The sequence below is a fragment of the Malurus melanocephalus genome, unplaced genomic scaffold (genome assembly GCF_030028575.1).
Source record: "Malurus melanocephalus ecotype Western Australia unplaced genomic scaffold, MMel_1.1 scaffold_91, whole genome shotgun sequence".
Classification (NCBI taxonomy): Eukaryota; Metazoa; Chordata; class Aves; order Passeriformes; family Maluridae; genus Malurus; species Malurus melanocephalus.
Genome location: NW_026623323.1, coordinates 595,249 through 617,571, shown reverse-complemented (window position 1 = coordinate 617,571; position 22,323 = coordinate 595,249). Strand labels below are relative to the sequence as shown.

At 44.3% G+C, this 22,323-nt stretch overlaps 1 protein-coding gene across 5 annotated transcripts; it reads left to right on the top strand.

Moving 5' to 3' along the window:
* Positions 1-1,727: 1,727 nt before the first annotated feature.
* On the top strand, positions 1,728-21,797 carry SLC16A9 (solute carrier family 16 member 9). Of its 5 annotated transcripts, none has more exons than XM_057368378.1 (8): positions 4,536-4,622; positions 5,333-5,503; positions 8,679-8,736; positions 10,204-10,432; positions 17,317-17,460; positions 18,302-18,397; positions 19,666-20,574; positions 20,888-21,797. In XM_057368378.1, exons 4-8 carry the CDS (start codon positions 10,237-10,239, stop codon positions 21,064-21,066), a joined length of 1,524 nt encoding a protein of 507 aa, XP_057224361.1. In that variant the 5' UTR covers positions 4,536-4,622; positions 5,333-5,503; positions 8,679-8,736; positions 10,204-10,236; the 3' UTR covers positions 21,067-21,797. The 5 variants fall into 5 exon arrangements, with proteins under 5 accessions (XP_057224364.1, XP_057224361.1, XP_057224360.1 ...); XM_057368377.1 differs by having other exon boundaries at positions 5,333-5,583; XM_057368381.1 differs by lacking the exons at positions 4,536-4,622; positions 5,333-5,503 and adding an exon at positions 1,728-1,826.
* The last annotated feature ends 526 nt before the right edge of the window (positions 21,798-22,323 follow it).

Genomic DNA, 22,323 nt, shown 5'->3' with positions numbered 1-22,323 from the left:
CTTYRTTATATAAAAATTGTCACAGTTCCYTAGTTTGTTACAACAAACTCGTAGTAAGCAGCTGTACTTTTGAATCTTCAAAAAAAAAACCCACTTCTTGCAGCAGCCTTGGTTGATTGGGTTGCATGGCAAGAGCATTTAGGAGAGAAACAATTTAAAATTACTTTGATTAGATAACTTTTCCCTCATTTAGTGATACCATCATGAGGTAATGTCCTCATTATCTATATGGGTAGCGTAAGAACCTAAGAAACCCTTCAGCCATTCAGTCATGTAAAAGTAAGGGGGRAAAAAAAAGAGAAGATATTATAGACTACAATTTTTTAAACCTGGATGACAGCTGCTTTTCTTTTGTTGCAAGCTTTGCAGAAGGTTTGCATGTGATGTTTATTTTGCACATACATAGACTTGCAGAGTAACATGGAAAACTGATTTACACAGCAGCATTTGAATCATAGAATAGTTTGGATTGGAAGGGACCTTGTAGATCATCTAGTTTCACCTTCTACTAGACCAGATTGCTCAGAACTCCATTCAGACTGGCCTTGAACACTTCCAGGGATGGGGCATCCACAGCTTCTCTGGGCAACCTGTGCCAGTGCCTCACCACCCTTATGTTAAAAACTTTGTTCCTAATATGTAATCTACACCTGCCTTCTTTCAGTTCAAAGACATTTCCCCCTGTCCTGTCACTATATGCTCCTGGAAAAAGTTCCTCTCCRTCTCTCCTGTGCAGCTGAAGTTTGTCAGATGATGGTTGCACTGGTGACATGGTTCGTCTGAACACAGACTTCAGGCCTTGTCCATGTTATGGGATCTCTTCAGAAGATGGTGGCATGGAAACCTTGGATTTAATGTTACCAGTGACAGCCAGACTGTGGAAGAGACAATTCTGCCACTGGATCTGTATCTCCCCAGACAAAGTAGGCAAWGTTCTCTGTCAGCATAGCTGTGGTGACACCAGAGGGCTTTATTGGCATCTCCTAGGAAATCTGTGTTCTTTTCAGCTTAAATAGTCTTGTTCCCTTTCACACCGGTTAGAGAGAAGGTGTAGTGACCCTGCTTAATGTGGTCAAATAGCACTTGACAAACCTCTCACATGAAGGGTTAATTTACAACCACAGAAGCCTTCCGTGGCTGCTGAAGACAAATGAGTGTCCTTTAGACTCTGCATCAATATTTAATATGTCTCTTAAATTAAACTCTAGTCAAACTAATGGTTGTTCTCCTCACCTTGTTCCCTCTTCAATCATTAATGGACATTKTCCATAAGCAAGTTAACAAAACACCTAAAATGACGATGGACTTTACACAGATTAGCCTTACCCTTTCATTCCAGACTCTGTCCTCCTATGCTGATTGTGTAAGGACTGCAGAAATACAAAAGGATGCTCCTCAATCTGGACCACAGTTTAAAAGACAGTAGCTGATCAAATATTTAGAATTTAGTTATGTTTTGAAATTTTCCTCTATTGCAGAATCTGGATCTTCTTTAAAATCAAATAAGCAAACAAACAAATGAAAAAAAAAAAAAAAAAAAAACAAACCCCATTAAAAAAACCCCAAACATGCCCCCTCTTTACCCAGGGTGATAATCCTTTTCAATCAGATTTAGGGTGTTGGGCACCAGCTGCATTCCTTGCTGGGAAGGATCTCTTCCAAGATGGGKGAATGAATACTTTCTAATTTTCCTCTCTGTACCTTCAGGAGCTGCTGCTGGTGCACTGTCTGTGAAGTAGAGAACATTCCTAGATCATCTGTTTGCTGGTAGAGCTGCGAATGACCCAGAACCGCACATCCTGAAACCATGGCATACCACAAATCAGGTAAATTTTTAACTGGGTGCTGCTCTCATCCCTGGTCATGCTAYATGAGTACCTTTATCCTTTGGATTCTTAAACTCCAGAAGCTGGGGGAGGATGTGGCTTATCAAAATTATTCTGTGTTTTATTTCATTTTCTATTTTAAAGTGAGGGTTTAAGAATTTTGGTGATGTGTGGGATGAACATGTAGTTATGAATARTGCATCTGTGGCACTGTTGCAATTCACTAGGCCTTGGAAGGCCATGTAGGAAAGGTTTCTGAAGGGAAGAAATGAGAAGATTAACCAGTGATCTCAAATCTAAGCCAAATGGCAGTTGCCAAAATACTTTAGGCCAAGTGAGCAGAAACGTAGGGTTGAACAGAGCTGCATTGCTTGTTATGAAACCAGGGACAAAGGAGACATGGAGGAGGGCCTCTTTGCTCTAACCTTGTGCTTCTGTGGCTTGTTTTCCCAGTGCTGTCTCTTGCCAGCAAGGTTGGCCTCTCAAAATTACGGTATGCACTTGACTGGCAAGTTCATATTAATAACGGGTTTAATTAAAACAGGGAACTCGTCATCGGGAGCACATCCAGAGAAGTTAGAGTAAAGCAATTTAGGGTCAATATGTATTCATTTAAAGTGCTTATTTATTCTCAAGTAAGATTTCTTGTTCAGGCCCAAAGCTGCCTGTGATTTGAATTATTTGATTTACGTTTGACTGGGCTTGCTTCCCCTGCATAAGGATCCAGTGTGTCAATGTACTCCTGTCACCGATGTGCCTTAATTCTCCTGGATGTTCCTGTAGGCTAAACCATTGTGATCTTGTGAATACATTTATTTTTTTCAGAAGCTCACAGCCAATTTTCCTAGAGTTAAGAGTTTAATTCTAGCCCACAAGAYGGTTTTTTAAGCTTCTGCATCAAGCACTGTAATGGGAACTGTGGCTTTATATCTTGTCTGCAAAAAGGTTTTGTATTGAAGTGTAGGAAACAGCACATCTTGGGCAGTTAATTCAGAATTGTTGTTTCCCAGCCRTCTCTTTTGTGGCTGTGGAAAGATTTCAGTTACCCTTTCGATTTCAGCCTGTGTCCCGAAGCCCAAGAAGCACTTGAAGTAAACAGAGGCTGTTTACTGTCTGGGCAGCTGTCTTCAGTCATTTGTTTCAGCAACCCCAGTGCACGTGTTCCCAAAATGCTGTGCTCTCCCGAAGAAATCTCTGCCAGCAGCAAACTAGCCTAGCTTTTCCTAATATCTGAGGCAGTTACTGGGGGTGGAATTTAAGCCTACTCACCTCTTTTAGTTGTCTAATGTATATGCAGAACACTTAATTCCTTTTGCTTCACRGTAACCTCTTACAGTTCTTGAAGAACATTATTATGTTTCCCCTCTGCCTTCTCTCTAGGTTAAATGCCATTTATTTCAGTTCTCCTCCCTGGAACAGTTTTCTAGAGTGCTCAGAGTTCCTGTTCTCTTTTCTTATCCCCACTGCCCCCTTCAGCTGGCTGCCCTTTTCGACATGAGRTACACAACACTGAACTGTATGCCAGCTGAGATGTGTTAGAAGCAAGGCTTGAGTTTATGTCATTCTTCTGTCAGTCCTTCCAGTARCAAATATTAATTTTGATATTTGCCTGAACACCATGAAGTGTGGATCAAGACACTTTCCAAGATATTTGAGTCCACAAACCTTTGCAAATAATGCATGGAGGAGTAAATCTGAACTGCAGGTCTGAAAAGGGGAGTAATGCCATATCTGTAAGAACTATGGAGGCTGTGAACAACTGAGATTGCATCCAAATTTCAGGTCTAGGAATATTTAATCTCTCAGAATTTCACTCGACCTTGGGAATATTTGTATTTCCACTTGCAGTGTGTGGTTACATGAGCTCTAATTGGGTAGAGGTAGCAGCAGAGCTGTCACGCTGAGCACGCCCGGGATAGAGGCTTATGCTTGTTGAGTGTTCAGTCAGCTTCTGCAACAGCCTTTGCAGTCTGGAGGGTGAATGTCGCAGGTGGCTGAACTTGCRCGGCTTGACAACTGCCTCGCCGTACGTGTGGCAGCGCTGGACGTGCCATGCACACCGATCCGGGTCGGGGCTGTGATGAGACTGCCTCTAAAGGCAGCGGGTGCGCTGATACACGAGTGAGTTGTCTCTCCCCGGAGCTGGCAGGCTGGGCTTGCAGTGCTGCATGTGCTCTGCCTGCATCGCTGTCTGCAGCGCAAGTTTGCGGCCTTTTGGCATCGATGGTGGCGAGAGCCAGCGCCCATCCCCGTCCTGCGGCCGTTCCGCTGCCTTGGGGAGCCCGGCCCTGCGGCTGCGAGGGGCAGGGGATGGCGGTACGGGGTCACCGTGCCTCGGGGCCGGGCCCTCGCCGAGGGTGGCGGGGCCGCGCTGGGGACGGGCAGGGACACCMGGCGGGACAGGGACACGCTGAGCGGGGCACGGGGCGGTTCCGCACGGCCCCCGGCTGGGGACGACCCTCGGCCGTGGAGCGTGTCCGCCTGTCCCCAGCGAGAACCGGGCAGGGGGAGGCGGCGGGGCGGGGGTCTGCCCGCGGAGCAGCGGCAGGGCAGGGGCGCGGCGGAGGTGAGTCAGAGCGGAGCGCCCGCCCGGAGAGGCGGGGGTCGGGGCAGCTCCCCCCGCGCCGGGGCTGCGGGAGGAGGCGGCGACGGTGGCGGCCCCCGGCAGCTCCTCCCCCGCCCGAGTTACAACCGGTTCGTGCCGGCCGCGGCCCGCCCGCCGCGCCGCGATGCGGGGCTGCCCCGGCTCCCCGGGGGCGGCTCCGGGCCCCCGCCCCACGGGCCGCCCGCCCRCAGGTAACGGGGCCGGGCCCTGGGGGGACGCGCGCTTCGGGGAGCGGGGGTCTGGGGGACGGAGCCCCCTCAGGGGCCGCTGCCCCCCGGTTCGGCCCGGCCCGGCCCCGCTCTGCCGCGGGAGCTGCCCCGGGGGCTGGGGCGGGGGGCGGCCGGGCCAGGCTGGGGACCGGGGGTGCTCTTCGCGTTCCCCGGGGAGTGGTTTCGGGGAAAGGAGCCGGGAGCGGGACGTGGGCGGCTGCATCCCTTGAGGTCCCCGTCGACGACCACCCGTCGGTGTTGGCTGCGGTGGGTCCCGGGGTGCCCTGTTGGCATCCAGCGGGCGCTGGGCGCTGTGCGACATCAGCACCTGCCATGGGCACATGGCAGCGGGCGCCCCTCGCCATCGGTGCGTGCCCGGTGCTGGCGCCCACCGGCCTCGGTGTGTGCCCATTTGGGACGCCCCGGGCACCTCGGCGGCTGCGGCTGCCCCGGAGCGGGGCACTGTGGCTCGACCCTGTCTCGCCGTTTGTGGCATCGGGGCGGCGAGGGCGACCTTCAGTCACCTCTTGGCGCGCCTCAGTGCGCGGATGAGCGCTTCMCGTCGAAACTGGCGTGGAGGTGGAAGGCGTCAATGTGTAACGCGGTGCTCCGGAGCGGGGCTGTGGGCTGGGGAGAGGCGTGGGGAGAGGCGAGGCGAGSCGGCAACTATAAGAGGCCCTACATCCCCACAGGGACCCTGGTTAAGGGGCACGGCCGGACTGAGGGAGCAGATGCCGGAGAGCCCTCGCAGGTTGTGATGCGTAAGGCGGCGCACACCGCGCTCTCGTTTCGCGAAGGAGTTCTCTGGTAAATCGTGTTGGYTGGTGGTTTCTAGCAGCGCCGGCTCACATCTGCCTGCATGGGTGCGTGCTAGTGTCCGACAGACAGTTGTACTTTCGGGGGGGTTTCCATCCCCTCTGGAGCAGTGAGGCTCTGCAAACAGGTAGGACTGGTTCTGCTGAGCTGACACATTTGTACAAAGCTGGCTGGTTTATGTGCTGTCCCACTTCTTAATGTAAACTGATTTTGCACAATAGAAAAACATTATGTTGTTGGTGGTTTTGTTCTGGTGTTTTGTTTTGTTTTAGATTTCACACTGCTGTCATCTGGCAGAAGTAGAAGGAAACATTGATATTGACAAGCCTCTTGCTTAATTTACAGAAGGGAGAAGTGTGAGAAATAGGCAGACCTGAACGCTGAGAGCTAGAAGGGATATATGTATTTATTCTGTATTGCACAGGAAGCTAYAGTAGTTAGAACATCAGCTAAAGTCTGATGTCATCGAAGTACTGATGCATCTTTCAGTGGATTTAATACAACGCTTATGCAGTCACATCAGTACATGTGCAGGTGTTTGGATATTAAAAGCAGCTAAAATGGATCACTCCCATACTCTAGGTGTTATTTGTGAGCTGAGGGTAGCAGAAACTTCAAATGATAATTGCAAGAACTTGCCTGAAAAATAAACAGAAATTTACAAGAAATCTGATTCAGCTTAAAATGAGGGATGTTACTATTCTGGCTGGTACCGTCTTGATTTGTAGCAGTGCCTTGCAAAACTTGACTAGCCCAGTGTTAATCACGCAGTGTTTCTGCTGACATCTGCTTTCTTTGCAGCCATGTGCTGCTCGCAGAAAGCAACACACTTACCCGGGCTCCAGCTGCACAAAGAACAAACTGGAAACAATCACATTGCTACTGTCTTTCTCAAGATTCCCTTTGCCACAGATTAATACAAGTTGCTGTGCTGAGGGCTAATGTTTCAGTGGAATTCATGTTCTTTTTTTTGTGCTCGTCTGTCATCTTTAAGCCAAATTCTAAGATTTATAGGAAGGGAGTTCAGTATTGTGATAATACTGCTTAGAGCAAAGAAAATAGTTGCAGCCAGACACTTCTCTCTTTCCACACTGAAACTGTTGTTCAGTTTGTTCTCTAGGGTTTCCTTTTGTTGTGGTTGGTAAAGGCTTTCATCAAGCAGCTCTCTTCCTCTGATTCTTATTCGCAGTGAGTACAACTCACTGAAAAGCTTTTTCTAACCAAATTTCAAGTTACTGTTCAGTTCTTTATGTTTCATGTCTCTATTTCAGTGCTTTAAATGTAATTTGGTTTCCTGGAATCTGAAACAATATCCCTGTGTTTAGTGAACAGTAAGGTTTGTGGAACTGTTCCCACCTGAATCTTAAACCCATGATTTTCTGTCTGATACCAGGATCATACAAGCCTTCCTAGCTGGCTCTAAGAAAAAAACAAAACTATTGATCACTCCCTTCTGTGTGGGCTTCTGCTTCTTTATTTTTGGTGTCCACATTTATCTGTGCAGTTTGTGTTCTCCTTCTTCACAGAYAGAAAACAGTAAAAGGCACTTTGGATGCCTCCCAGATCGATGCACAGATTTGATGTCCGTGCAAGTGGTGTTGGGAGCATTAAACGTTTATTTCTCACTGTCAGTTCTTTTCCCTGCTGCCAAGCTATTGTAGTATAACTTGCCACTTTCAGAGAAACATTCAGTAATGTGCCAATAGAAAGTGGACTGATATTCACGGTCCCAGCATTGGCTTGGCTGTCCAGGATGTCTTTAACTATCATTGCAGAGGGCTCTGGGGAACAGGCTCCTCTCTCACAGAGAGCTCCCTGCTCTCTGTAGGGTGGCCTTCAGGCTTCAGGGGAGTTAGAAAATGCACTTCAGTTTAAGTATCTGGCATACAGCAGTGTGAGGTGAAGGAATGACCTGAATGGAAGAAAAGGGAAGGGAAGGAAAAGCCAGGTGGTTAAAAACCGACTGTGGGACTTTATAGATCTGTTATTGATTTAAGGATGATTTCTGGGGAGGGGGCAGTGGTGGACTTTTGCTTTTTGCTTGAAGTTGGAGACTGGAAATGGCTTGGAGCATTTAGAAAATAGAGATGGTTTTGGTGCCTAAAATTCTGTTATTTAACTAAAAGATGCAAAAGATATCTGTGATGCAAAATCAGAGTTGTCAGAAGGTCAGCTCCGCTGCTGTCATAAATTGGGAGCCATTGGTTAATTTTAATTATGYTATGCAGCCTTGCAACAGGTGCCAAACTATTCCAGAGGTTTTTAGTCTTTCTGTTAGAAAAGACTACGTGACCTAAGATTTCAAAAAACTTATCCTCTCCTGCCTTGTCCTTGCTTCCTTCCCATCAAATGTTTAGAATAGCAGAACTGAACTTAGAGTTGTCTTTATGCCAAATTTTAGGGCATCAATATAATGGAAATCAACATAACAGCTAAAATGTGTTTGTTTTCTAAAGTTTATTTTTTAAACAAATATGAATTGGGRTTATCCACTGTCTACCTCCATTATTTTAGAGTTTTTCTGTGAACTTCCTTGCTTTGTCTCAGTGTCTGTTTTTGAAGCTGTTACTTATTTCCACTATTTTTTCCTCTAGGCAAAAACAAGGCAAGCGATAGTTATTTAATTTATGGAGCGATGCATAGGTCAGCTCTTGGTGCCTAAGTTCAAACAGCTCAGATATTGAATGTAGAAATATGGGGATCCTCTTTTGTATAAAGTAACAGTGTTGTTACAGGAAAGTGCCTGTAACCATCTCTTTAATGCTCTGATACCTTATGGCATGGAATGACTTCTGTCTGTCCCAGCTGCCACCCTTGCATCTTACGGGATCAAGGGACATACCCAGGCACTGGAGTGAGTAACTCACAGCTTACATTTATAACTGAAAGGAATAACTTTGTAACATTTGTAACTGGGAATTGTCACATCTTGAAGGACAGTCAGTGTGTTAAAATTGTAAATCACTCAAAAAAAGCCCTAGAATGTCAAACTGTACAATAGTCGGCAATGTTTTTGTTATTTTAGGGCTCAAGGCTGCTGTCAGCTGTTAATTAATTGCAGGGRATCAGTACCTCTCCACTGAGATAACTTGATTGCTTTTGAAGTTCCTTTGAAAAGATACTAAAAAGAAGAAATTTCATGTGAAGCCACTTTTTTTCAGAGTCKTGTTCACTGGTGCAATGATRCTTTGGCTGAAAACTTGCTTTGTTMTTTTTCTGCAGGTAATTGTCACATGAAGGTACATTTATAGGAAGCCAACGGACTTTTTTGTCATCATCTGTGAGTATCTACCCTCAAAGTATCATTTAAGTCCATCTGTAAGCTAGAACTGGCCTTTTTCGTGTCTCTATACGATTATCCCTCAACATTTCATACTGTAGTTTTTTTGGCAGGTCTTCCATGCAAGTTCTTAGAAATTGCCCAAGCAAAGGGTGTGAGGAGCTCAAATGGAAATTCTGTTGTTGTCTACTTCTTTACCCCATTGCTTTTGTACAGCAGTAATCTTTTTCCGTCTCCTCTGGGTTGTAAGTCAAAAAAGCAGGGCAATGCATTTATTTTTCTGCTTTTCCTCTTGGGAGTCTCCCAGGGCAGAGCTGTTACTGCAGCAGTCTTAATGCTTAAGCTGCAGTGTGAAGATGGTCCTTGGGAATATTTAATGAAGAAAACAGGGCGAGGTCTAATCTCTTTTTATCTTCCAGGGTAGAGGAAATAAAGCTGTTGAGAATCATATGTCTGGTTAGTGGCAGAGCCAGGAGCAGAACATGGGTTTTGKGACCATCACTCGGGCAGATTGGTCCCTGTAGAGAGGGAGGGCAGACTGGTTGTGTGCACAGGGTGACTCCAAAGCAACATAGCCTGTCAAATCTTGAAATTCTTTGCTGATTTTAGACGTGTTAATCCCTTCACAAACTAGTCTTGAGAAGGTGTGGGCATGGTGGGTTATTTAAAGCCATAGAGGCACAGGTGATGGATTGTGCCATGCAAAGGAGCAAGGTGGTGTTTCTGGAGTCCAGGAAGTGATTGCCAGTTTGGGGAGGGCTGATGTGTGCCAGCTGTGCAGAGGGTTTACTCTAACAGGTTTAGAGCAGATTTTTGGGTGCCTGTTTACTGCTGTCATGTCTTGGCATATGAGCCACACCTGTTCATAGTYTTAGAACTCACTTTACTAATATCTACAAAGTGGTTTTTGGATGCAACACTCCTCTACAAGCACTTTGTTGACAGAGCAGAGTACTGAACTGTTACTACTGCCAAAATGCAGTCTTCCTCTTGATCTGCCCCTCCCAGAGTGCGCTACCTGGTGGCAAACACCTTAATAAATGCAAGATATTATGCTGAGATGAGAACTGAGTAGAGATTTTTTTACTCCTTTTTTGATATTCATGGTTGTAACAGGAGGTGACCATGGGGCTCTCTTGTTGAACCATGGCAGACATTATTGCCTGAGGTTTTCAGAAGGCCTGCTTACCACTCAGCAAATTAAACATTTTTCTGTCATATAGTACAGGTGTATGTATGACTTAATATGCTTATTGTGCTGGATACTGTGTGTCTGTTCCACAGAAGAGGTGGCAGCACAGCCCTTGTAGTTTTCATTGCCCATGTGCTGTGCTGCAGCTGTTTGAAGGATGGCTGAACCAAGCCCCTGTCTGAACGTGCATGTCTCTGAACAGCTCCCTCTGCATTTGCACACCTCACTCAGTCACACTTGTAATGCTCTGTTCTGTTTGGGTTTTGTTTGCACAGGTGCTGCCCCTACCTCTGCACCCTCCTGACAAGATGGTGTTTCGGAAACCACCAGATGGTGGCTGGGGCTGGGTGATTGTTGTCGTTTCCTTCTTCGCCCAGTTCCTGTGCTATGGATCACCGCTGGCGGTGGGAGTCTTGTACTTGGAGTGGCTGGATGCCTTTGGAGAAGGGAAAGGCAAGACTGCTTGGGTTGGATCGCTAGCAAATGGAATTGGATTGCTTGCCAGTAAGTGYAGAAGCAGTATCTACCTTAAACTGAATCATTTCCAATTGATGCTTTAATCTCTGGGTGCTCTTGGAATTGTATCAAAGGCAGCCACAAATGAGGATGCTGCATTTTTGTTTTAGGTCAAGATAGGTAAGAAGATTGCATTTATAGTTCCACTGTGCATAAACCAGTATGTAATGATAAAAGAGTAATAAAATGTTCCCTTTAGAAAATTCAAAATGATTGTATTTGAATGAACTAGGAAAGCTACACTTTGGGAAGCTGAATGGAATTTTGTTGATGCACTTTTTTTATTTTTAAATGAGACTTTAAGGTTGGTATTTACAKTATTGTCTTAAAATCAGGGCAAACTGTTAGTCTGAAATGGTTCAAGTGCTTTATGGAAAAAAAGTCAATTAATAAACYAGTTACTAATTTTTCAGCTCTGGCAGTAAACCTACCAGTTAGGGTGAGTGAGGGCTCCTTTGCATTAACTATTTGAGAAAAAAACTCTCTTTCAAGGCTGGAAAGTTACAGGTAAGAGTAGCRTTAATTAAAGCGACTTTACTGGAAGCTTTTCTTTAGTAAGACATTGTCCCTTGAAGAGTAACAGCAGAGTATTAGGGAAATAAAACCCCACTTTGAAATTTCTTAGGCTGTTGTTTTAATATCAGGCAYGGGTGTTTACTGGGTCATATCACCAACTTCTGGTTTTTGCAGATTCACCATGGGAACTATTATCTGTTTACTGAATCTGGAAAAAACTGCCTGTCAGCAGGGCAGCTGCTACAGGCAAAAGCAATGATGCAGTTTAACAGACAAAACACAGCTCAGGATTCTGAGGCAACTCTCCTTAAAAGAAAGTTGGTGTTCTAATAGCAATACAGACCTGAATAAAGAGTGCTGTTTTGTATGGCTCTGGAGCTGATCAAATCCTGGTGTCACACTTGTGTTTGGGTTTTTTACCCCCAGGCAGAAGAGCACTGGGCAAAGGCAGGTGGATCACTTATCACTAGAAGACCATACTCAGTGTCAGAGTGTAAGTGGGTGAAGGACTGTAGATTGCTCTTCCATCATGCTTTTTTATTTTTCTGTATTGTGGATATTAACTTGTGCTATTAGTGCATCAAGACCTAAATAAACTTGGGCGAGAGAGTGAAGTGAGAGGAAAATGAGGATAAGCACATTAATTACTGAAGGAAAAACTAGGCAGGTAAAAATTGCGAGAGAAGAGTACCCTCTAGTAGGAGACCAGAAGTCTCTGGCTCTGTTAAGAGCCTCAGCCCCTTTCCCTTATGTCAACACCATGCTGCTTTCCAGATTTCTTAGTGCCCTCTGTCTTGCTACTGTCAGCAGTGTGCTTTGTAGCTGTGCCGGTTTTGGCTGGGAAAGAGTTCATTTTCTTCTCAGTGGCTGTGTTTTGGATTTGTGCTGAACACAGGCTTGATAATGTAGAGATGTTTTTGTTATTGGTGAGCAGGGCTTGCACAGAGCCAARGCCTTCCCTGCTGTTCCTGCTGCCAGGSTGGYGAGGAGGCTGGGGGTGCCTGGGAAGTCAGGAGGAGACACAGCTGGGACAGGTGACCCCAATGACCAAAGGGATGTTCCATGCCATGTGACATCATGCTCAGTGTATGAAGTGGGGTGAGGAAGGGGGAGATGTTCTGAGTGATGGCATTTTGTCTTCCCAAGTAACCAYCTGAGAGCTGTTAAGACTCTTCTTTGAGCTCCCTTCAACTTAACATMACCTTTCTGAAGCCGTAGATGCCAGACTGGAAAAAGGTCACTTAGTGGTTATGGTAGATTAGCAGCTATAGACAGGAAATAAGTCAGTGTCCATTTTCTTTGGAAGACTTTTCTCATTGATAGCACCAGCATTCACCAGCTTCTGTAACAGAGAAAGGGCCCGTGACTCTGCTGTATTAGTACTGTAATTTCACCAATCCCAAGAAGATGTGTATGGCATCTCCACAGAAAGAGGTCCTGTGTCTTCTCCCCTTCCCTCTGTACACGTACTCTGAAACATTTTTTTGAGCAGCTGATGCTGGTGAGCACTTTCACATTTGCTTCATTGGTATCCTTTCTAAAATGTTTACTTCTGACTTACATGAGAGCTAAACTTAGCCTGGAGACATAGAAACCCAGTACAGCACCTTGTTTATTTGGATTCATTTCCTGGGCACCTGGTGTTCGATTTCTGTCCTTTTGCTCGTGGCACAGGCRGTGTTGCTAAGGCCAGTGTCCAGCCTGAGCTGGGCTCTTCACCTCGTCAGCTGGAAAATGGAGCAGGACAGGGACCTGCTTGAGCTCCTTCTCGCAGGGTGACTTGGATTGTAACATTGTGTGATGCAACCTTGCAGTGCAKTGGAAGAAATGTGCCTGAAACAGTGAAAGACAAGCATCAGTGCTGTTGTACAGGGCAGAGGTGAGAGCTCCTCTCCAGAATTAGGTGTTACAACATYGGTCAGGCTACGGCAGATGTGGCTCATGGCTCCAGGGCTTGTTGCATAGGAAGAAATTGAAAAAGCTCAGTAGGTTTCCCTTACTAAAACAAGCCAGAGGAGGATCTTTAATATATTCTTGAACATCATGTGTTTCTTCTTCACCAAGTGTTCTTAATTTTACATCCATTTGGAGCCTGAAATTAAATTTGATCCGTGTTGTACTTGTTAAAAGCAAAACAGACAAAGAGCTTGGCGACTGAAATTGGCACCACAGCTGTTTATAGTAAGAGTTGACTTCACGATCCTTGGCATAGGAGGAGACTAGCAATGTCTCCTTTCCTATTTCCCTTCATTAATGGAGAAAGAACAAAGGAAAGATTCTGTCTTGAAAGTCACGCCTTGATAATTTGATGGGATGTTTCTGCTGATCTGGGACATTCAGTGCTAGATGTTTAAACAGCTTTTAAATTAAAAGTTTAATTTTGTGCTTTCAAGCAACAGTTTTACGACTCCGAAACTGCCTTTGCAGCATTTACATTTTTTTTATATTCAAAGTACAGGCATTTGGAGAATATTATATTATATTATATTATATTTATTATAAGCAGGTTTTAGAAATGAGCTTAATATGCAAAAAGTATTGTATTCTGTCTAGTGGCTTTTACATGCAGTCCATGAGCATTTTTTCTACTCTACAGTTTGAACAGGCTTGGACAGATACCCAGATAGGGTGGGTCAGATTAATGCAGGTGATAAAAAAAACACTCAGTTGTCCAATATTGTTTGTTTAGCAAAAGGTTGTGTGAGTGTGTGAGGTGAAGGAGGGAGGACCCTTGAGATGAGTGAGTGGAAGGGAGTGTTGTTTTGCAGATTTTTTTTTTTCACTTCATGTGAAAATATTGAAGAAGAAACTGCTAGTTCTTGAATGTCCATAAAGCAAAACAAGTTCTTGTCAGGAGGTCAGCAAATCATGGTAGCTTTAAGTTCCTGAGTGAGCAGCAGGTGGCTTGTTTTCCTGTCTCAGGAAGGACTCACTGTCACATCCAGGTCTTACTGAGGTTAAAGTATTTTATTCAAAATAATAAAAATAAGATTACAAGATTATAAGATTAATGTACAAATGATACCTTCTAGAGTKCTTCATCTTTGGTCTCTCTGTGTGAAGATCTACTTTGAAAACCAATCTTCTTGCTGCTGCTGCTTCCCATTTTGTCTGGGGGTCTTGTTGACTGCTCCCCTGATAATTGTGTTTCTGACTGAGAGCCACGACAGGTCATGTGCAGAAGAGCAGTGTTTGTTCCTGTGCTGAGTCTTTCTTCCTAGAGTTACCTGTCATTCCTATAAACTGAGCTGGCACCTTGTTTTGATAGAATTTGGTCTAGTTTTAAGATACATCATTTGGAAATGAAAAAGCCCTAGGGATTTTATTTGTAAAAGAGTTAAATATTTATCAATGCCATCAAATATTGTACTAATTCCTGCTAAAACCTGGAGCTACTTGGCAAACTGAATAAAATGCTGGCTTAAAAGCTGTTTTTCATGCTTACTGTTGGGGATTGCCACGGGGATTTTATTTTTATGTTGTTCATATTATGRTGAGAGCCAGGTAATGAAAACCCTGGTTTGAGCTGCCTGAAGAGTGTTTTCTRTGTAGCTGTACACAGGCTCCTTTGAACAAAATCGACAGGGCAGTAGTTCACTGGGCAGGTCTCGGTGCCACTCTGTGAAAGTTGGATTTCTACRAGAATCTACTGCCTTGAACTCTTCAATTACTTGTAAAGAATAACAAGTTTATGTACGGTCAACTCCTGTGCAAATACCATGGTGATAAGTGAAGGTGCTGTGCCTGGTGGAAAAAAAACACCAGTGCTATGGGAAACAGAAAGGGAAGCAGAGAGGAGGCAGGGGAAAGRACAAAGGTGCTGGCTGCCATGGGGATTTTCTTTTGTGAGGTATTTTCTAGCAGTGTGATGAGTGTGAAAGTCATGCCTAGTGTGAATGGAAAGATGGAGCTGTTTTTCCTTCTCATCCCAGAGACCTATAATAAYCATTTCAGTGCTTATACTGGCACTCCTTATAAACAGGGCCGTTGCTGAGCTGCCAGATCTCTTGCTGTGTGATATGGCAAATTAATACAGAGTTATTGGAGCAGGTTCTTGTGCAGGTTGTTTTCTCTGTTCGAGTGAAAAGATTTCTTTGTACTCTTTGTTCTCCTTTGGGATTAGATTTTATAAGTGGGAGAAGCTGGAAGAGCATCTCCTTGGGCCCTGTCAGGGACGCCTTTGATCATGTTYCAGTGGAGATGTCCTTGTCGGGTGATGAAGACACATCTTTCAGCTCTGTGTCTCTCCTGTTTCTGGGGTCAGAGGGTCCAGTTTCCCCTCAGATGCTCCAGTAGGGATCAGTGATGTCTGTGCTGGTGCCACCATCCCAGACTGGACAGAGGCCTTCTCAAAGTAGCGGTGTCAGAATAGARAGAGCAGGTGGAATGGAAATGCTGTTTGTTTTAGCAAGGTAGTGGGTCAGAAATAAAGAATAGAAAGAGTGCAAATTCCTCTGCTTAATTGAATTATGTTATCCCTACCTAGTGTTCTCGTAGTATAGAAGAATTCTTTATGTAATACAGAGTCAATCCTTTGTTTATTTTTAAATCCCGTGGTTTTAGGAAACATACCAATCTTAATTTGCCAGTTCTAGCAATTAATTCCAAGAATCAGCAACAATCAAACCCTCTCAGCTTTTGTTCTCAGCATGTTACTCTGCCCAGGTTACATTGGCCAGCTCTCGTTCCCACAGCATGCAGTCTCTTGAGAAGCGGCAAATGCTTAGATCTTCCTTTTCACTGCTTCCAAAATCCAATTAAACCTTCCTTTCCCGGAATATTTTCTTGATTCCTCTGTAACTCTGACTCTTTGCCTGGAGAAGCCCCAGCTCAGACTCGCCCCCCTTTATGTTCCCTGGGCAGATAACTCTAATGTAGGGCAAAAGTTCTGACCTGCCTTGTCTTTGAGGATCATTTCACCTGCTGACGAATCCCTGCTCCTGCCTGCCAGAACTGCTTGTCCCATGGCCGGCAACCACAGGAAAACCTTGCCTGCATTCCCAGCTGCTCGCTCCTGTCTACAGACCCAGGCAAAAACCATCCTCAGGCTCCAACTGTTTACCTCGTATCACCTTTCTGGGCTCACCTCCCATCAACTGGGGATCTCTGTTGCGTGACTCAGGCAGCAACTAACTTTCACAAATGGCAAACTCCGAAATTACTGCTTTTGCAGATTGAATCGACCATGGAGTGAGTGTGTATCACTTCAAATGAGATGCAAATGTGGTGAGGTGGTTTTGTTTGTATTAAATAATGTCATTCATCTGTGTATCTAACTTGTAATCTCAGAGTCGCTGAGTTTAGGAATGGGGCTAACATCTAAGTTGATGTATGAATGTTTGGAACTGCTCGGTTTTGGACAGGTTGTCTTTGCAAGCCAAGTCCCTTGCTGCTTTATTTATTCAGGGCACCAAGCTTGCATGCTACTTAAGACTGAAAGGTGTATTCCAGGTCACACAACTGAAAACAAGTGCTTGTTCTACAATTTCTGTGAGGGGAGAACTGGCTGAGTAGAAGCAGGGTAGAAATTCTGCCTCACTTAATTCTTGTTTTGAAGAACTAAGAGAACTAAGAACTGAGAAATACTKGGAGTAATCCCTCCTGAACTTGAATGTTGCTCTGGCTCTTCCCAGTAAGTGACTTTTATTTTCTGTAGTTTTACAGGAGAAACTGTGGTAAGTAGTAAAAAGTTATTTGGTAKAACATTGGCTAGCAGGTGTTTAATTCCCTTGAAAATCAGGGAAGAGTGGTGTTTGTCCTTGTCCAGTATCATATAAACCAGCAGATATTCCCTCTGTGTAAGCACCAGGTGGCATTCTTACTGTGATTATGATCTGAAGTTAACTATTTTTCCATTTCAGTTTTACAAATCACATATCAAGATAATACAAATGCCGCCTTTCCGAAACACGGTTTTTGTGCTCTGACAAAAACTGTCTGCTTGCTTAAAGCCAGGCTGATGGTCTGTCTTGGTTTTGTGTCTCAAGAGGAAGATTCTTTACAGAGCCTTTGTACACCTTGGGTGTGTAGTGACAGTGTTACAGTCCAGTAATAATTGTATTATGTGTAAAAAATGTTTCTCTTGCTCTTTCCCTCCCAGCCAGGGGACCCTTTCATGGCCTTGATGTTCAGTTTCTTCTTGAGCAAAAACTTTGCAAGCCTGACCTTGAATGTTTTTACAACTGACTGTTTTAGAGAACCCTGTGAAAATGAGTACTCTGAATTGTTATTTAATATACTTCCACATTTGAATAGTTATCATAAGAAATGTTTCCACATGCTGATATTTTTTTTTAGACATTCCTCCTGGTGCTGGTGTTTACTAGGAATGTTTTTTTCTATTTTTTTTCCTCTAGGTCCTGTCTGCAGTGTATGTGTATCATCCTTTGGAGCTAGACCAGTAGCTATCTTCAGTGGCTTTATGGTGGCAGGGGGCCTCATGATGAGCAGCTTTGCACCTAACATATACTTTCTATATGTTTCATATGGGATTGTTGTTGGTAAGAAACACCTTGCCTTCATGCTGAGACTTAGTCTTTATTATTTTGTGTCTTGGTTTATGAATATGAAATGGGAAACTGATTCAAAGAGGCAGTGGTAGTCTGGGACTTGATTTATAGAGGAATACTTTACTTCTGGGCAGGAGGGATGTTGCACATGCAGGCTGTTACCATGCATAAAAGATAAAACCAATATATATGTTCAGGAGGGCTTGAAAACAGTTTGTCCTTGGCTGACACAACTTTTAGAGATGGAGAAGCTGAGGTTTTATATAAAGGCTGGAATCAAACCGGTCTTCTGCTGGCATGAAATGCCAGTCTTAAAGGAATAATATCTCTTCTGGAATTTTGCCATGTACTCATTCTAATTTGATAAATTAGAGATCATTAGGGAGYAGTGTTCTCCACGTAACTGGATTGAACCTAAAATGCTGTGCTAGAGGCATGAAAATGCTGCTCTCCTGGCAGGTAGTGGCCTGTCCCTCTGTGCTGCAGAGGGCTGATGTGGGTGGCTTATCAAATTAACTGTGTCAGGAATTTGGGCACTTCTCTGGCCAGCAGGGCCCCGGCGTCGTGCTGGCCGGGCACGGTGCCACAGGGAGGCAGCTCTGCCCATCTCTGGGGCCAGCCCTGRGCTCAGAGCCCTGCAGCCCTTCCACAGAACAGAGAACTTGGCTGGGGAGCTCCTCAGAGCAGCCAGGGACAGGCAGGGGAGGGAGGCAGCCTGGGGGCCCTGTGCTGAGCCAGAGTCAGAAGGTACTCATACCCACCATCCGTGGGGCAGCCAAGGGGGTTCCTTGCCCAGAGGATGTGCCATGCCTGTATCTCTCTTTTTCTCCAGGTCTTGGATGTGGCCTTTTGTACACTGCAACAGTTACCATCACGTGCCAGTATTTTGACAAACGCAGAGGCCTTGCCCTTGGTCTGATTTCAACAGGTAGGACTTTTAATTGTCATTCTGTCCAACTTTTCAACTCTGTTGCAGCCACCGTTACCCTGGCAATAAAAAACAGGTGATTATATTTCTCGCAGTTTCTGGAAGCACTTCTTAAATCAAAAAATCGGTAGCAATGAAGAGAAAATCTCAGGCTTCAGATAAAATAGTAACTACACTTGCAGGTGTATGCTGGAGGTCATCAATACAGATGAGAAAGGATATTCACTGAAGTGAAAGCAGGCTTGTGTAGCTTGGGCTGTGTCCCATGGATGGTGAGGGGATGCATTCCATGGAGTCTTCTTTTTGCTCCTACCCAGGATCAGGGGTGAGGAAAAGATTAGAGATGCAGGATACAAATGCAGCATCACCATTACCTCACATTAGCTTTACCTATAAACTTTTCAATGGACCGAAGCAGGAGCTGTCAGATGGCTGCTGTCCCATGCCTTGCTTTCTGTGTGCCGTGGAGTGTCTCCTCTGGCCTCTCAAGTAGCTGTCAGTGAGGAGAGACGGGGTCAGCATAGTGAGATACTAATACTGGATCCACACAAGCTGAGTGAAGGGGAGCTTCTGCAGAAATGTTTCTTGGGATCATTTTCAGTGGCTTTTGTTTGGATTCAAGGTAGCTTGCCTTAAAGCCTCATCTTACTGAGCCCTGGTTAATTTTAGTACCTGGAAGACAAAACAAGGATGAATTTTGTAATTGATTTTTCCTGTGTTTAGCACCAAAGTATATAAATGGCTTAACCTAGTGACAGTCTTCAGCAAATAATTTTAAARTTTGTCATTAAATTGACATGAAAATCAATGCCCTGTGTTTGTGAGAGGACATCTACTAATTACAATGGATCTGTGCTCACTTCAGCTGAGAGCCTTTTCTTTAAATTAGTGGGATTTCATTAAATCCTTCTTCTCATGGTAATCTCTTACTCTCCAGTGTTTTCTTATGAATGACTGCATTTCTCAAATGCACGTTTAGGCCTGTAGAGCTCCAGCTCCAGAAACGCCTTTGGAGTAAACAGTGTTATTTATTGTAGATCATTCAGATACTTTGAGAGACTTTTTTATTTTGTGGCTTCTCAATAAAAAAACTGGAATTTCAAGAGGGGTGATGACTTACCAGTTCACTAAACGGGGGAGAGAGGAGCACAAATGACTTAACCATTCCTGTGACAGTGTCTTCATTGCTGCTGAACTGTGGAATTTTGTTAGAGTTGAAGAATGTTCTTGGTTCTTTGGTTTAAACGAAGCTTATTTTTCTCTTGCAGGCTCAAGTGTTGGACTCTTTATATATGCAGCACTGCAAAGAGAGCTTATCGAGCTGTATGGACTGGATGGGTGTCTGCTTATAGTCGGAGCCCTGTCTCTAAATATCTTAGCATGTGGCAGCCTAATGAGACCTTTGGAATCATCCAATTCTCCTCCACCAGAGAAAACGTGTGTAGACATAGTCCCAGACCAATATTTTGTTTACCACGAAAAAGAAAAGACTGTTGAAGAAAACATAAGCATCCTTGAAAAGGGCTATATTGATGAAAAATGTGTGAACAACGTGCCTGATTGCAAACAGGATAGCGTTTTGAGTAAAAATGTCTTGAGCTCAATAAACGTGAATGAGAAAGACACTTACAAAAAGAAAGTTGTAGAACAGACAAACTTCTGCAAGCAACTCGCCAAAAGGAAGTGGCAGCTCTATTTGACCTACTGGAAGGAGACCATGGTTCTTTTTAAGAACAAAGTATTTTCAGCTCTCTTTGTTGCCATCTTGCTCTTTGATATTGGTGGATTTCCTCCTTCTCTGCTCATGGAAGATGTAGCAAGAAGTGCAAACATTAGTGAAGATGACTACTATATGCCCCTCATTTCCATTATTGGCATTATGACCACTGTTGGCAAACTCGTTTTAGGAATACTGGCGGATTTTAAGTGGGTTAACACCTTATATCTCTATGTAACTACCTTAATAATGACAGGAGTGGCCTTGTTTGCAATTCCATTTGCCAAAAGTTACCTTACATTAGCGATGCTCTCTGCGATATTGGGTTTTCTAACTGGGAACTGGTCGATTTTTCCATATGTAACAACAAAGACTGTGGGGATTGAGAAGCTGACTCATGCCTATGGGATATTGATGTTCTTCGCTGGACTCGGGAATAGCCTCGGACCACCCATTGTAGGTAAGATCAAGGTGGACAGTATAAACTGAATGTGAGCTTGTCACAACCAGACAGAATTATTTTGTGTGTCTAATGAGAGTGGAAAGATGAAATCARAATCTTCTACAAAAAATAAAGGCTGTTTGTGTTCTTATTTTGGCTTTGAGGAAAAACACACTTTGTGTCTCAAAGGTCAAACTGTATTTTAGGTTTGGCCTATTGTATTTATTTTGTTGTGTGGGTTTTTTAAGTGTTGATTTATACGATGTTTCTCTAACTGAGGGGTGCTGTGTTAYATTTAACTGATGTTCTTCTCCCTTGTCTCCACCCTCAGGCTGGTTTTACGACTGGACACAGGAGTACGACACCGCATTCTATTTCAGTGGCTTTTGTGTCCTGCTGGGTGGATTTCTCCTGCTGTTGGCAGCRCTGCCCTGCTGGAATTCCTGCACCAATCAGAGCTCCAAGCTGCCTCCAAATACCTACTCCTACAAAGTTGCATCTAACGCTTAGGTGACAACTGGAAAACACTTGCCGCCTTTTTATATTACGTAGCAAAGTATTTTAGTAATTTTACACTTATTTATGAAGCCCACAAATCCTCTTTCCACTAGAAAAATTCCATTGTTGCTTGTTGTTCAGTTCCTTTTTCTTCTTTTATTTCTTTTTTTTTAAATGTTATTTTTAAAAACAGTCTTATTTTGTCTACTATGCACYGTGTTTTCAGCCTTTGTCTTCTGTAATTTCCTTTCACCCTGTAAAGGGGATGTTCTGCTGTATTATCAGCTGTACTTTTTTTTTAAGGGGGGTTGGTTTGGAGGGGTGAAAACTTTGAAGCAAAAATGAAGGCCTGTTCCTTATAGAAGATGGCTGGCATTTCTGCCACCTTCTGTAGGTCTCCAAGTTGCACAATTAGGCTTTACAAAACAAGAATTTGCCTTATTAAAATGTAATACTGCAGCAAGGTGCTTTTAACATCATGCTTAGATTAACTTTTTTGTCTTTTTAAGTGCCAATTGTGGGAGGGAGAAGCGGGGAAACAAAATCAACCTTGTGTTGCATTACTGAAGCGAACATTACGATGCAAGTAAAGATTCTTACTACCACTGCGACTAAGAACCATGTTTATAAATATTGCACATTTTGTGAAGTCTGTTTATAAAACTGTTGAACCAAAACCTTTTAAACCAAGGAATAAATGTGATTGTTGAAACCATGAAAGGAAATGCTGACTTGGTTGTGCAAGTTCATAATGTTTATATCGAGGTTGGAGCGGTGCTCACCGAAGCCCACAGGTGAGTGTTTCTAAGCAAGTCACCCACAGTCTGGTGGCACTGGGGACCTCTCCTTTTACACATCCACTGTTCAGAAGGTTTAATCTTCTGCAGAGAGCTTAATAATGGGGCTTTCAACAAGRTAGACCTGATTAAAAATGGGAAAATGTGACAGCAATGCCATCTCTGCTGTCCTTTTATGGAATGGATATAGCAAGGAGAAAAGTCAGCAACAGAGAGCAAGATAAAGCATGGGGGGGAGGGTTAACAGAAAAGGTTCAGGGAAAGGTGATGGGGAAAGAGTTGCAACACTTGAACACCAAACGAGTCAGGGAAGAGAGAGCCCTTGAAGCCTTCTGCCTCTCCAGCTGCAGGCTACCCTTGCGTGCATGTTGGCTTTTGCTGGCATGGCTGGGGGAACACTGTGTGATGTTGGAGTCTTTCCTGAGCCAGGCAGGTGTGCCAGCAAAGGCACGGTGACTTGGCTGGCTCTGCT